The sequence below is a fragment of the Pollachius pollachius genome, assembly GCF_949987615.1.
Source record: "Pollachius pollachius genome assembly, chromosome: 19".
NCBI lineage: Eukaryota > Metazoa > Chordata > Actinopteri > Gadiformes > Gadidae > Pollachius > Pollachius pollachius.
In genome coordinates this window covers 9,063,295-9,077,373 of record NC_136952.1, presented here as the reverse complement: position 1 = coordinate 9,077,373, position 14,079 = coordinate 9,063,295, and the positions used below count along the sequence as shown (strand labels likewise).

General features: G+C 47.1%; 1 protein-coding gene across 1 annotated transcript in view; it reads left to right on the top strand.

Annotated features, from left to right (window-relative positions):
• LOC307090595 (zinc finger MIZ domain-containing protein 1-like) overlaps positions 1-14,079 on the top strand; it is a 106,865-nt gene that overhangs the window by 59,814 nt on the left and 32,972 nt on the right. The window contains exons 3-5 of the mRNA XM_079757326.1: positions 3,472-3,592; positions 9,979-10,092; positions 13,040-13,145. Of these exons, the coding sequence (XP_079613452.1) occupies positions 3,524-3,592; positions 9,979-10,092; positions 13,040-13,145 (289 nt within the window). The 5' untranslated portion in view covers positions 3,472-3,523. The remainder of the gene's footprint in view (positions 1-3,471; positions 3,593-9,978; positions 10,093-13,039; positions 13,146-14,079) is intronic.

Sequence of the window (14,079 nt, the reverse complement as noted above, 5' to 3'; positions counted from 1 at the left end):
ACACACATACCCCACACAGATGCACAAACACATTAACACACAACAAAACACTCACACACAGAAAGATGATAAAGCCATCCATTCAGCAGTATCTCTGGGCTAACTAGCCTGAGTAGAAGACAAACAAGTTCACGCAAGGTAATGGCGCAGAGCATATAATAAATGATAACATCTGTGAGATGGAAAAGAGCACACAAAACAGGGGAAAGGCTGATAATTGCGTCTGCTGTCACGTCTCCCCAGCATCCATGATGTTAATCTTTAATTTGGCTCTTGTTAGTCATTAAAGCTCCAGCAGTAGACTAGTATTTAATTACAACACGCCGAGAACTGGAAATTAAATTACGGCCCTGACACCGACACTGCGTTGAGTTTACATTGTTGTTTTTGTTGTGGTTGGGTTTCTCTTTGACCTCCAGCCATGGGAGAAAAGCAAAGCAGCAGGTCCGTTCAATCTTGGGTCTTGGGCTGAAGGAGAGGATGAACTATGGTCTATTATGGTACGAAAGAAAAACAACACGACACACTACAACAGTATTCAGCTTCACCACTTTCATCTCTGCGTACCTTGTTTCCGAGGCGCTCTCATCCCATAGCTGAACGTCAGGAACGGGGTGAGAGAGGGCGCCTGGCATGCTTCGGAAGCAGAGATATTTTCTTCAGTTCCTTGGGTTCACAGTCGAAAGTGTGTGTGTGTGAGAGAGAGAGAGATAGAGAATGAGGGAGAATTCCAAAAGTAGGAAATCTGTGTCAGTTACATGTGTCGGATATTGCGTGATCAAATTATTACTCCAAAATCTCTATTTATTCTCCTTGTCGTTGTTGTTTTCCTTGTCATGTTGTTAATCTTCTCGCTACGGGGACTGTCACTGGCGTACGCCACTCATAAAGAATTGTGTGAAAGCGTTTGAACCGTATTAACTTGGGATGCATGTGTTTGTACTGATTACATCTACAATGACTAGGGCCCAATTGTGAGCGTTAACTATCTTCAGTCAATAAGCGTAAATGTCTTTACTGAGGACTCAAGTCGGATACAGCGATAAAGTAGGAGTGTGCAAACAGCTAAAACCGTCCACCCCTCAAACCCTCTTAACTCCTAAATCAGAAGGGAGGTACCATCCAAATACTTGCTGTCTTTTAAGAAAAGCTCTCTTTTCATCTCTTTAATTTATTGAGCACACACACCCACACACTCTCTCTCTCACACACACACACACACACACACACACACACACACACTCTCTCTCTCTCTCTCTCTCTCTCTCTCTCTCTCTCTCTCTCTCTCTCTCTCTCACACACATACACACACCCACACTCTCTCTCACACACACACAGACACACACAAAAACATGCCCTCTTGCTCTCTTCCCCAAAGAGGAGTGTGAGCAGCGCCAATAGGTTGTGTTAAAAGCTCTTTAGTTGTTTACTGAAGTCGATTACTGGCGCCACCCTTAAATCCACCCGGATACCCCTCAGCAATCTTTATCAGTGTGTCTGTCTTTCCTTCTTTCCTTTTTCTCTTTATTTTTCTGTTTCTTTCACAAACTTTCTTTTGCTCCTTCTTTGCCCTTTATTTCTGCTCTTTTACCAGCTCTTTGCTATTATTACTCTTTTTTTCGCACTGTATTTTGCTCTTTATTTTGCTCACATTACTAAGCTCTTTATTTTGCTCTTTCTTTTGCTCTTTTTTTGTGTTCTCTTTTTTTCAGCACTTTGCTTTTTATTTAGTTCCTTTCGCTCTTCGCTTATCCCTTTGTTTGCTCTTCATTTCGCTCTTTGTTTCGCTCTTTGTATCACTCTTTGCTTTGCTATTTAGTCTCTATCTTGCCTTAAATCTCCCTCTTGTTAATTCATTGCTTCTTCTTCTTCCTTGTTTCCTACGCTTCACTCTTGCTTTCTCTCTGAAAGACTAAAGTAATGGTGAATCTGTTGGTGGGTTGCGTGAGGCCGGCGGGGCTGCTGTAACTGTTTGAGTGAGAGAGGAAGCGTAGCTGATGTAGAGGGGGGAGACGGGGGAGACCGCAGGGGGGGGGGGAGACAGAGCAATGGAGGGTCGTTGAGATAAGGTGGCTGAACTGAAGGGAGACGCAGGGGCCACTTCCAACTGAAATGTGCTCAGGAATTCTCTCAGGGCCCTCGCCTGTGGTTCCAGGATGCCGGCCCGCCGTGAGTTATTGCTCCCCCAGCGCTGCACCAGATATTTATTTGACATGGAAATTCATGCATTAAATCACCTGTCCCTGGGCAGGATTGATAACCTTTTAATGTCTGGGTGTGATACTTTCAACTTGCGGTAATCTCATGTAGTCTGTCACTTCCCTGTGCCATTGTTTGGCGCTTCATGAAAAAAAGACCCTCCCAACCTTCATAAAAAAATGATAATGCAAGGTAAATGTATTCTTCCATAAATCTGCCCTATCACTAGTCAACCTGCACACCCTGACGACTTTTCACCGCTGGTACCGCTGTTGCTTGCAGTGTGATTTTGTAGCCATTGTGTTACAAGTGGAAGGAATTGAGTGTGGAACATGTCTGGGCCCAGTCTGCAGATAATTGTTAAGCGAAGGATCACGTAATGGCCCAGTAATGTAAACAGTGAGCACATGCCAAGTTGATGTTCTTACCGCATGGATGGAAGCTTTCTCAGGGCAATGGTGACAGATTCAACAGGCTGGACCGGGTGTGTGTGTCTGATTGCGTGCGTGTGTGTTTGTGTGTGTGTGTGTGGTCGTGTCAATTGGTCTATGAGTGTGCATCGTTGTCTGTGAGCATACATCTTTGTTTTTGTGTGTGCTTGCTGTGTGTGTGTGGTTGTTGGTTGTGTGTGGTCACGACTATCTTTATATTGGTGCGCAGTGGTAACTGTGAATGTTCATACATTTGTGTGTGTGTGCGCATGTAAGCCATTTAAAGCCTCCCCAGCACCTCTGCATTTTTCCCAGAGCTACTTGGAGGCATCGCTAGACCTCACACCGTATGCTAGCCAGTATGCCCTCCTACAGGTGTCTGTGTGTGTGTGTGTGTGTGTGTGTGTGTGTGTGTGTGTGTGTGTGTGTGTGTGTGTGTGTGTGTGTGTGTGTGTGTGTGTGTGTGTGTGTATGTGTGTAGGGAGTCTTGTTAAGGATGGACCACCAGAGTCTTGTTAGGGGTGTCACGGGGGTCTGAGAGGAATGTCATCCTTTGAGCTTTTCGAGGTGTGCTTGTCACCTGCCAAATCAATATCTCCCCTGTTCTCCACTGCTCCTGTGAACGCACAGACACGCGTGCTCACACACAGACACACACACACACACACACACACACACATGCTCATGTGGACAGAGACGCTCTCAAACACACCTGCAATCTCTTGTTGACGATAGCAATGGCAGCTTGCTCGGTTCTGACATACTGTTTTTTCACTCTCTCTCTCTCTCTCTCCCTCTCTCCCTCTCTCTCTCTCCCTCTCTCTCTCTCTCTCTCTCGCAGAAGGCTGCAGTTTGATGGCCAGCAGGTAGAAGGCCAAAGAGGGACAATCACCATGAACTCCATTCCGTCTATGGACAGACACATACAGCAGACCAACGACCGTCTGCTATGCATCAAACAGGTGAGTTCCCCCGCCCTCGTCCACCACTTTGATGGCTCTCCAGCTCCTTTCACTGGGAGTTCCCTCGCCACTGGGTCCCAGTTGGCAGGCTGTTCGCTCTTTAAGACAAACAATCACACACAAACATTCAGAGCTGAACATGACCCCGGGCACAAACACGTCAACGTGCATAAACACGCACACACACAAGCATACACCTGCTCGATCACATACACACACACACACACACACACACACACACACGTGCACGCACACGCACACACACAGCCCTGTGGTAGAGCGCAGTGCAGAGCAGTGTTCATACAAACTGTTTCCCTGGCAGGGTATTTTATCAGGTCTGTCGTTGAACTCAGGGTCAGAGAGAGAGCGAGAGAGACAAAGAGAGAGACATAGAAGGCTGTGAATCTGTTTGTGTGTGTGTGTGTCCCACCCCTCTCTCTTCCTCTCTCTCTCTCTCTCTCTCTCTCTCTCTCGCTCTCTCTCTTCTCTTTGTTCTCGTCGCACCAGCGTTTACCACAGGACGACTCCCTGGCAGAATTAAGCAGGCCTGCGCGCATAACCCCGGGCGATGGGGCTACCCCTTTGATCTTTCATTTTACTGACGCCCTGTGTTCTGTTTGTGTGTTCCTCTACACGCGGGATCTTTAGTGTCTGTGTCTGTCTGTGTGTGTGTGTGTGTGTGTGTGTGTGTGTGTGTGTGTGTGTGTGTGTGTGTGTCAGGGGTTCCTTCCTAGAATTACAAAAATACAACATAGGGCCTTTTTCGTGCCCAGGACCCATGAGGTTGAGCTAGCATGTTAGCGCACAGAAGAGGGGCTCTAATTTGTGTTAACCCTCAGTGGGGGGTTCCTATTCCAGCAAAAGAGAGAGAGGGGAGAACATGAAGAGTGAGAGAGGTAGAGAGCAACAGAGAGAGAGGGAGAGAGAGGGAGAGAGAGAGAGAGAGAGAGAGAGAGAGAGTGAGAGACAAATGGAGGGTAGCCGTCGGTTCTAGAGGGCTGGCTTTGATGTGTGCAGGTAATGAGGTAGCGAAACACATCCACTGCGAGACACACACACCTTAGTCTACTGCTACACACACCTTAGTCTACTGCTGCACACACTTTAGTCTCTTTCCCTCTGCATTACTTCCGACACTCTCACCACCTCTCTCTCCCCGTTTCTCTCTCTGTCTTTATTTCATTCTCTCTCTCCATGGATCCGGACGCCTCCCTCGCTCGCTCCGTAAATTAAAGTTGGATATTGTCCATTAAATCAACTTTTGAGTCAACGTCGTTGATTACAGGAATCACATAAGCAAGGTAATTACATATCAAATGCAACGCTAAAAAGTTACAAGCAAAAGTGCCGGGGTTAAGCACAACTGCGTTCCAAAACACCACCACTGCGTGCAGTGTTTGCGCCGTCCCGGGCGTAAAAAGCGATCCTTCTGTCGGAGGGAAGGGAGGGTGGGGGAGGGGGTCAAATGTATTAACCTCTGCGAGGCCGGAATTTAAACAAACATCCCCAATGTTAGCATCCAGGATGCTAGCACGTGGGTAAACATGCCAATTAGAGAGCGAGGATCCCGCCGGCTCGACGCGTACAAGACCACAGCCCAGCTCATCTAATAAACGCTCTAAGTGGCGGGTCATTTCCAAACCCTACCAGTGGGAGCCAGCAGTACTGGCCGCCCAACCCCGAAGCCACCACCCCCGCTAATAGAAGCGTCTTTGTCGTTGCAGACAATCGGGAGGACTTGGGCGGCCTGTATAATAAATACCATTTATGTCCTGCCAATTAGACTTGCAGTGGGGCCATTCAAGCCCTCCTGCCTCCTCCTCTCCTCCTCCTCCTCCTCTCCTCCTCCTCCTCGCCTCTCCCCGTGCACAAAGATGATCACCGAGGGAGATCAGAACAATTAACTTCCTATCTCTTCGCCCCCCTACAACCCCCGCCCTCCCCCACCATTGTCCGACATCCAGACGATTAAAATAATTAAGGAAATATTGTCGACCAATCCAGCTGTTAGCTTTAATTGAAAGTCCGCTGAATTGTATTTATTTATTCATTTATGTTGGGTTTTGTCCCCGACGTGCAGAAGAAGGCGATGTTAGATGGACCGCAGAGAGGGATTATAAATGACTCGTCTTGTTGGCGTTTTGTTTTTGGTTGTTCTGTTTTTTTTTGGGGGGGAATGATGTGACACGTCTGTGAGAATGAACCGGGCCCTTGTGTTTCGGGCGGGGGGGAACTAATTGATTTGGTCGCTCAAATGAAGGAATAACTGGCGTCGGGGCCTGGCGACAAAGAGCAGGAAATTGGAATGGGTCGCCTCTGATTGGATCATGGGTTGAAAAGTTAAATCACAAATCATTACAGGGGGGGGGGGTTCAAATTGGCATGTTGTTCTGGGATTACATTAATGTTCATTTTCAAACATTTAGGCGAACATTTGAATTAGTCATTTCAAGGTAGTCGTCTCTTCATTAGCTCATAAGCGCTTCATGTCTGTTTGAGTTCTGTCTGGGTTGCCGATGGTTCCGTCCTGTGTGCTTTATTATCCCATTGAGTCATTTTCTGCTCCTTTTTAAATTAATGGTAATTTTATGAACGTTGATTAAAGTATAATTCTCTAAATGGTGATTCTACGTTATTTATCCAAAACTCAATTAAAGCCCAGTATTATCTTACGTTTATGAAAAAGAAATGCAGCGATTTCGTGTCTCACATTAGTTAGAAAATTGCTCTTAATATAACCTTTTCTTAAGCCGAGGGGAAAGGATACAATAATATACAAGCATATTCATAATGACATTTATATATATGTAAAAATGTGAAATGATATATATATATATATATATATACACTTTCCTTTTTTATCTATACAGCAAATACCGCACTGGTTTATTTGTTTAACCTTCAAAAACTATGAAAGGCTGAAGAAAGTGCCACAGAGAAAGTGTTTATCTGATCTGTTCGGCGCCCCCAGCAGCATCCTCTCTCACTCCACCGCCACCCCTTCTCTACGCATAGTACCCCCCCGCCCTGCTTCTTCAGCTTGTTTTCCCTGGGCTCCGCAGGAAGCACACCACAGTCAACCCTTTAAAGAGAGGGGGAGATGGGCTGCCCTGCTATCTATTTCAGAAGCTGTATGTGTATATTTCCTTTATTCCAGCCCTCCTCCTCCTCCTCCTCCTCCTCCTCCTCCTTTCGCTGTGTGCGGAGGAGAGAAAGGGTCGTTTTTGCTGTCAGGACGTTCTCCATCTTGGTTTGAAATGCGGCGCGAGGCATTTTTTCTTGTGTTTTGAGGATTTTCGATTTCTTTTTGGCAGCAGCTGTGAACTGTCCTCGAGCGGCGGGGACTCTTCCTCTGACTGTAAGCTCCGATAACTCACCATGCCCAGGGAGAGCTCTGTCTGAGTAGTCCTGGCTGCGCCGGCCTTCACCCCCTTGTTTTCTCCCATTTCACAGTCGTTCCCTTCTTCACCCTCCCCGCCCTCCCCCTTCTTCTAATGGCTTTCCACTGAGAGAGAGAGAGAGAGAGAGAGAGAGAGAGAGAGAGAGAGAGAGAGAGAGAGAGAGAGAGAGAGAGAGAGAGAGAGAGAGAGAGAGAACGCAGAGAGCTGGTCTTACGAAGGCCTGTGATCTTTGACAGGAAGACAACATTTGAGTCCCAACCAACATCTTGTATTAATCCCGTGGTAGATGGCTTTAGCGGGGGTTTTCCTTTTAGAAACCTTTTGGTCCCCCCGGGGTCTGGGCGGGGCCTACTGTGTAGATGTTGGATGACAGTTTGTCCCACCCGAAAGGGGAACGGCGGCAGTGGCGGGGAATGTCCCTTGGCCACCGGTTGGCGTTTGATTGGTGGGTTTTGGCCGCAGGAAAACGGGGGTAACATCTGTGGCAGGGCACTGCCAAGCGGCCCACGTGACTGGCACGCTGGTGGGACCAATTGTTCGCAGCGCAAAGAACAGTAATCACTTTAAGCTGGAGTGCTGTGTGTGTGTGCGTGTGTGCGTGTGTGTGTGTGTGTGTGTGTGTGTGTGTGTGTGTGTGTTTGTGTGTGTGTTTCTCCCCCCCATCAAATTTTTAGCCCCCACCTCCTCCAAACACACACACACACACACACACACACACACACACACACACACACACACACAGACACACACACAGACAGACGTGTGCATTTGTGTGCTTTTCTCTACCCCCCTTTCTCAATTCTAGCCCCCACCCCCTCAAAACACAAACACACAGACAGACAGCGTGTGTACTTGTGCCTGTGTCTCTCCCCCACAGTCTCATTTCTAGTCCCCACCCCCTGCAACCACACACACACACACACACACACACACAAAAGCTGCAACAAAATACAAGCAGAACAGACACACTCAGCCCCACACTTGGGTGCACTGATTATGTGCGTTGCATGGCTTCCAGACTCATCTAAATTTAGCCCTCTAAACCTCTACTAGTCCTTAACCACCGGTAGCCTCAGTTCACCGCAACCTTAGCCCTATGTGTTCAGCCAAGACTCGCACTGTTGTTCTCACATAGGTGTGCATGTGAGTGGCCGTGTGCATGGGGAGTGCCTGCACGCGATTCTGTATGTGTTCTGTGCTAGCGTGGGCGTATACGTGTGTTTATATGTGTCTATGCGTCTGAGTGTGTGGGAATGACGTGCATGCCACTCTAGGACAAAGCGTAATATAAACAGGACTGGTTTAATCCGGCCTGTATCAAATGCCGGTTGTATAAATTGATATGAAAGCCACCTTATCAAATCCTGCCCTCTGCTGCCCCCTACAGAGTGTGTGAGGGAAAAGCCCGGAAAGATGATAACGGGGCCAATGCCCTGTTGTGTAAATGCCAGTGACACCGGAGTCGGAACGTCAAAATAAAAGCCCCAAAAATGAAGACGTGTTAACAAATGGAGACGCTTTAAGCGTCTCTCTCTGTTTACCTTTTGATATGGAGGCGTGAGGGGGCATTCAGTCGCTGCGTGCGTTCTCTGGAAAGGGCTTGTGCATGCCTTAATCTCCCACCTAAATTGCAACCACCACACATTGTCTCAGAGTAAAGGTGTCGGGAGGGGGGCCTTATTTCATTGTTTGTCAGCGTACAGGGAATGAGGGATTTCAGAGCAAACAAATCCAAGAGTGTTAGGAGGAAAAAATTATAAAAGAAAACGGTGCAAAACGAGTAGTGTCTGCTCTGCCTGTCCAAACCAGTCCATACCACACCGGCCCAGTTAGAGATCTCCATAGGATTTGAGAGCAGAGAGAGAGAGCGAGTCAGTGTGCTATCCTGTTCAGTCGGCGCAATTGTGTCAGGTAGATAGATAGGGTGGGAGGTTGGGGGGGGGGGGGGGGGGGGGGGGGGGGGTTGCTATGGTGAATTGCATAAAGGAAAGGGCAGGGGGTTGGGAGGAGGTCAAGGAGCCCGTTGTCAGATAAAGTCACCCGTCCCGTCCCCCGTCCCACCCTCGTCCCACCCAACCCAGCCCAGGGTCGAGTGATGAAAAAAGGGCCAAAGTTAGCTAACATGGCTGTTGGCTCACATGGCTATTAGCTCACATGGCTGTTAGCTCACATGGCGGTTAGCTCACATGGCTCTTAGCCCACGCGGGTGTTAGCTCACGCGGCTACGCAACGGTGATTTATTGGACTCAATGGGAAGGTGGTGCTATCGTGACCCGGAGCAGTAGACTGGAGCTGTGTGTGTGTGTGTGTGTGTGTGTGTGTGTGTGTGTGTGTGTGTGTGTGTGTGTGTGTGTGTGTGTGTGTGTGTGTGTGTGTGTGTGTGTGTGTGTGTGTGTGTGTGTGTGTGTGTGTGTGTGTGTGTGGAGGACTTAGCCAGTGTGTGTAATACCATGGTTCTAAACACTGCTTTAGGCCAGAAGGAACCCAACTGGCAAACACCACTGACCCTCAAACTGACCGAAGTGCTTGGGGGTCATGTATACAGCAGCATTTTTTCACCAGTTACTGCACAGACATTCGTTACTGCACAGATATAATATAACAGATTATTGCGATGAGCAGCTACTATATCATAGCAATACGCATACAATTACACTTATACTATGTTTTTATATTCAGTCATCTTGCTTCAATTGTTTAATTCATCACTCAGTCTTATTTGCTGTGTTTCTTATTGTGTATTTTATGTCTCTTAGACGAGACACAGTCAAAGGAGACGGCAATTTGTCACATCACTGCACATTGTACGAGCACTCATATAAGCATGGTGTTTATGATGATAAACTTTGATGTGGTTTGATAAAACATACAGACGCCGCCTGTCAAAGCGTGAACGATGACTATTTAATCTTCAAAACTTCTCAGAGCCTGCCGTGTTGTCTTTTTGCCTTATTTCTTAATTAGAATGTCTTTTTTTTATCGCAGCACTTACAAAATCCGGCAAATTTCCAAACGGCGGCAACGGAGCTGCTAGACTGGTGCGGAGACCCCCGCGCCTTCCAACGGCCCTTCGAGCAAAGCCTCATGGGATGCCTCACGGTAAGGGACCGCCGGCATCACCCCCATAACCAAGCAGCCAACACACCCTTACTTAAACACACACACACACACACACACACACACACACACACACACACACACATTCAGGGGTTCAAGGACAGAGAAGGACCAGTGAAACAACTGCTGCATTAGCTGTTTTTTATCTGTCACCCCCCCCCCCCTCCTCCCTCTCTCCCCCCTCTCTCCCTCCCTTTATCCACTGCTTCATTCCCTGAGGGATCCATAGAATAGTAATGTTCTGTACTAAGGTCAACGGGGGAGGTAAAATCCCATTTCGACCAATAGGAACTATAGTGTCACAGATGAGCGGCTGGGTTTACAGTTCTCTGGTTGTCGTGGAAGCAGGTCACTCAAAATGGGGTTGAATGCTAAATATCTATACAGACGCGTGTCTTCAAATCATAAAGGAAGCCATACAGGTGAAAGATGATGTAAAGGTAAAGTGCTCCCTTCACATGTGACGAAGATTGTCGCCACTCAATGACTAACCGCGATGATCAACGTCAAAAAAGGGCCTTTGCATTTTAGACCCCACAGAGATGCTAATCTGGACCTCCATTCACCGCACATAGCTCACAGAACACGTGAGCCATTTGAACCTGTCGGGGGCTCTTTGTACACACAAATTAAATTATCATTCAATACCGCCCCAATCATCGGCCTTGTCAAATGTCAGCCTAGATAAGAGATTAGCCACTTACTCGCCAGTTTTTCCAGGGTAAACACAGAACCTCCGCACATCGAGGCCCTAACAAGCGCCTCAATCAAACAGGACCTGCACCTGCTGCCGGGAAGCTGTCACTCACACTACCTTGGGCTACGCCGCGCAATTTCATTAGTGATTTAATATCGCCCATCGGTGGAGATGTGCGTTTTATATAGCTGCACTCTAGGGGGCCAATTTAAAGTACCCCCTCCCTGTATAGAACAAGCTGTGTAATGTCAGCCTGGGGAAAATGTTAAGGGAGACTACAGTACATGTATAGAGTACATTACACAGTATACTAACCCGATTGCCCACAGTTCCCCTGCCACCGACGTGTCGGGTTATTGCTGTAATGCCGCGCAGCAGGTGTCCCTTTCCACTGTTTGGCCGATTCGATTTGTGTCCTGCAGGGAAAATTTCAAGGCTTTTCAGAGCAGAGGGCACAGAAAAACCAGTCCTATTTGTTTCCAGGGTTTTATTTCCCCCCATAACCGGTCTGTCCACCGTGTTAGCAGAGAACACATTGGGTCTGACAGCGCCTGGTAAATTTGGCAGATTTAGCGGGAGTGGTAAACATGCATTATGTGTATTCGTCACCACAAGCTGCCCCGGTTTGTCTTATTTTAACGCTCGACTGCCTCGTCTAATACGCTCAAAATGTTTAGTTCTGAGCCGGCGGTTATCGGGACGGGGGTCGACTGGCCATTTCTAATTCTTTAAGTAATCAAAGCCTTATAAGTAGTTTACATGGTGTCGCTAGATTGCAAAATGAGTACAAGAAAATAAATAAATAAGTAATCAAAGCCACACACATTCACTTACTTATTACAAACAATGTGGCGTGCTAAAGACACGCAGCATGCACACAACTGATTAGATTAGGAGCCCGGCAAACACAATGAGAAGACAAGGGCACATGTTTGACTCGCGCTAGGAGATCCGCCACTAGCTCTGCCGACGGCGTGCAATTAAGTCTCCGAAATTAGAAGCGCCTCTATGCGAGAAGCGCTTTGCGCTAGAATTACCATTTAGCGAAAACATACCTCTTAAGTTTAGATCCTAATTAGACAGCTCAACCTCATATATCATCCCCCTTAATGTCCGTTTTACTATAAATAACGGCCCCATACATGCGGTCCTCTCCTCTTTTTTCGTTGTTCTTAAGACTATACTTACAGAACATAATCATACGGTGCGAGCTGCGTCGCGTTCAACCTTAGTACTTCTGGAGCCCTGATTCCTAGTCGTGAGGTTTTGACAGCACAGAAGACGGGAGATATACGATGAAGGAACGCACTGGAATGGGTTGGGGGGGGACCGAGGTGGTTGGGTCCATTTCAGTGGAGCCACGCTAGCTTCGCGGATCATAACATGTCCTGGAGGTCAAAGGGAAGGAGGAGAGACCTCTTTGAGGAGATGATGGTGGTGTTAAATCAAAAGGCCACTCGCGCCACTTATGCCGGTGATATACAGGGGTCTCCTGTGGCATCCCGGGGTGGGTGGGGGTGGGGTTCTCTCTAATGGGGCTATTCTCAGTGGGCAACCTCCTCGCAGGGCCCCCAGGTTCCAGAAGGTTCTCTCTCCTTCCTGCCAGCCGTCTGCTCACAGAGACTGGATGGGACCAAGTCAACAGTGGTACCACAGCTTTGATGTGTGGAGGCCATATAAAATATTGGCCTTTTTCTTTTTTTTTACGCCAGTGATCAAGTTAAAGGGGAACCATCACACTGGGCTATTTTCTAATATATATTTTCCTGCTTCGTACGTGCATTGTGAACAAATCCCGGTCTGTAGGAACCACTCTTGTTGCCCTGAATAAGTTGGACTATTGACATCATTTATCCAGGATTTTTCGATCTAAATGGGTTAGGGTTAGGGTTAGGGTAAAATTAAAAATGGTGGCAGTGGTTCAACTTTTCCTCGAGAACCGAGTTGTTGCTATAAACTGCATTTTTTTCCCAACAGGCATATTAAACATTACCCTCTTAAATTGGAGAATAGCTGAGTGAGGCAGTTTTCGATCTAAATTGTTTAAACTGTTGACTGAATGAGTTGGTTTCAAGCGAAGTCATCAAACAAAGGCAAAGCTAAGCTAGCCCCAATTCAATCGAACCCAATGAAGTGTTATACATATGATTTATTGGAATAAGAAATATGCCCAATTGCACTGTGATTGTGGTGTTCTCCCACCGGCCGTGACTGAGCTGTTTCTGTGTTTAGGTGGTGAGCCGCGTTGCTGCCCAGCAAGGCTACGACTTGGACCTGGGCTATCGACTTCTGGCCGTGTGCGCTGCCAACAGGGACAAGTTCACCCCCAAATCAGCAGGTAAGCCCACCGTTTTGTTTTGCTTCAATGTTAAAAAAAAAAGAGTAGATTTTCCTACATTTTCAGCGGAGAAAGCGTGTCTAATTGCAAATGGTCGTTTTTAGTCTCTTTTTTATCTCTATGGAGGATTTGTACCGGAGATTAACTGTGCACAAGTTTGAAGGAAATCCAAAGTGCAGGGGCTACCCGGTTATTCAACTGGGCAGCTCTCCTCTGGCTCCAAGTGTAATTCACTCTTTGTTTTCAATAACTGTTCCGCTTAATATTTTTCCTTGTTTGACGGCAAAAAGAAAAAAGATGATCTTCTATTCTTGTTGTTGTTTAACAGCCGGTCACTCGTGTGTGTGTGAACAATCAAACCTTTTGTGTTTTATGTTGTGGTTGAGCTTTTTCCATCGAGAACATGGTTTACATTGAGCAATACAAAAAGCAACTCTTGACCTGATGAACGCAAATGGTTATTGGACTACAAAACAGGAAAAAATGTAATGTTGCAGGCAATAACATCCTGGTTTCCTTTGCCTTTATGCAGTGGGATTGGCAGGGCATAGTGATGGTCTGCTATCATTGTTATCAAACGTGGCCCAGGCAGCGTGTCGGGGCATGGCGCAAATGAAGATGTATCGGGTGTCGGTAGCACAGCAGATAGCTAACGTAACAGCGAACATATTTCCGCAGTCCCAGAGCAATCTTTGATTTGTGGTTTCCACCTGTCTTGGGTTACGGGAGGGAAATGTGTTGCGCAATTCCTATCTGAGGCTTCTGGCCCTTCTTTTTTTTTTTTTAGTACCAAGATATGGACTCTGCACACACACAGACACACACACACACACACACACACTGTTTAGATTTTGTTGGTGTGTGTGCTGCTCTGATTGATGTCGTTCAGTGGTTTTATTCTCTCTGATGGTATATAAGGCTTTAAATCTGATGA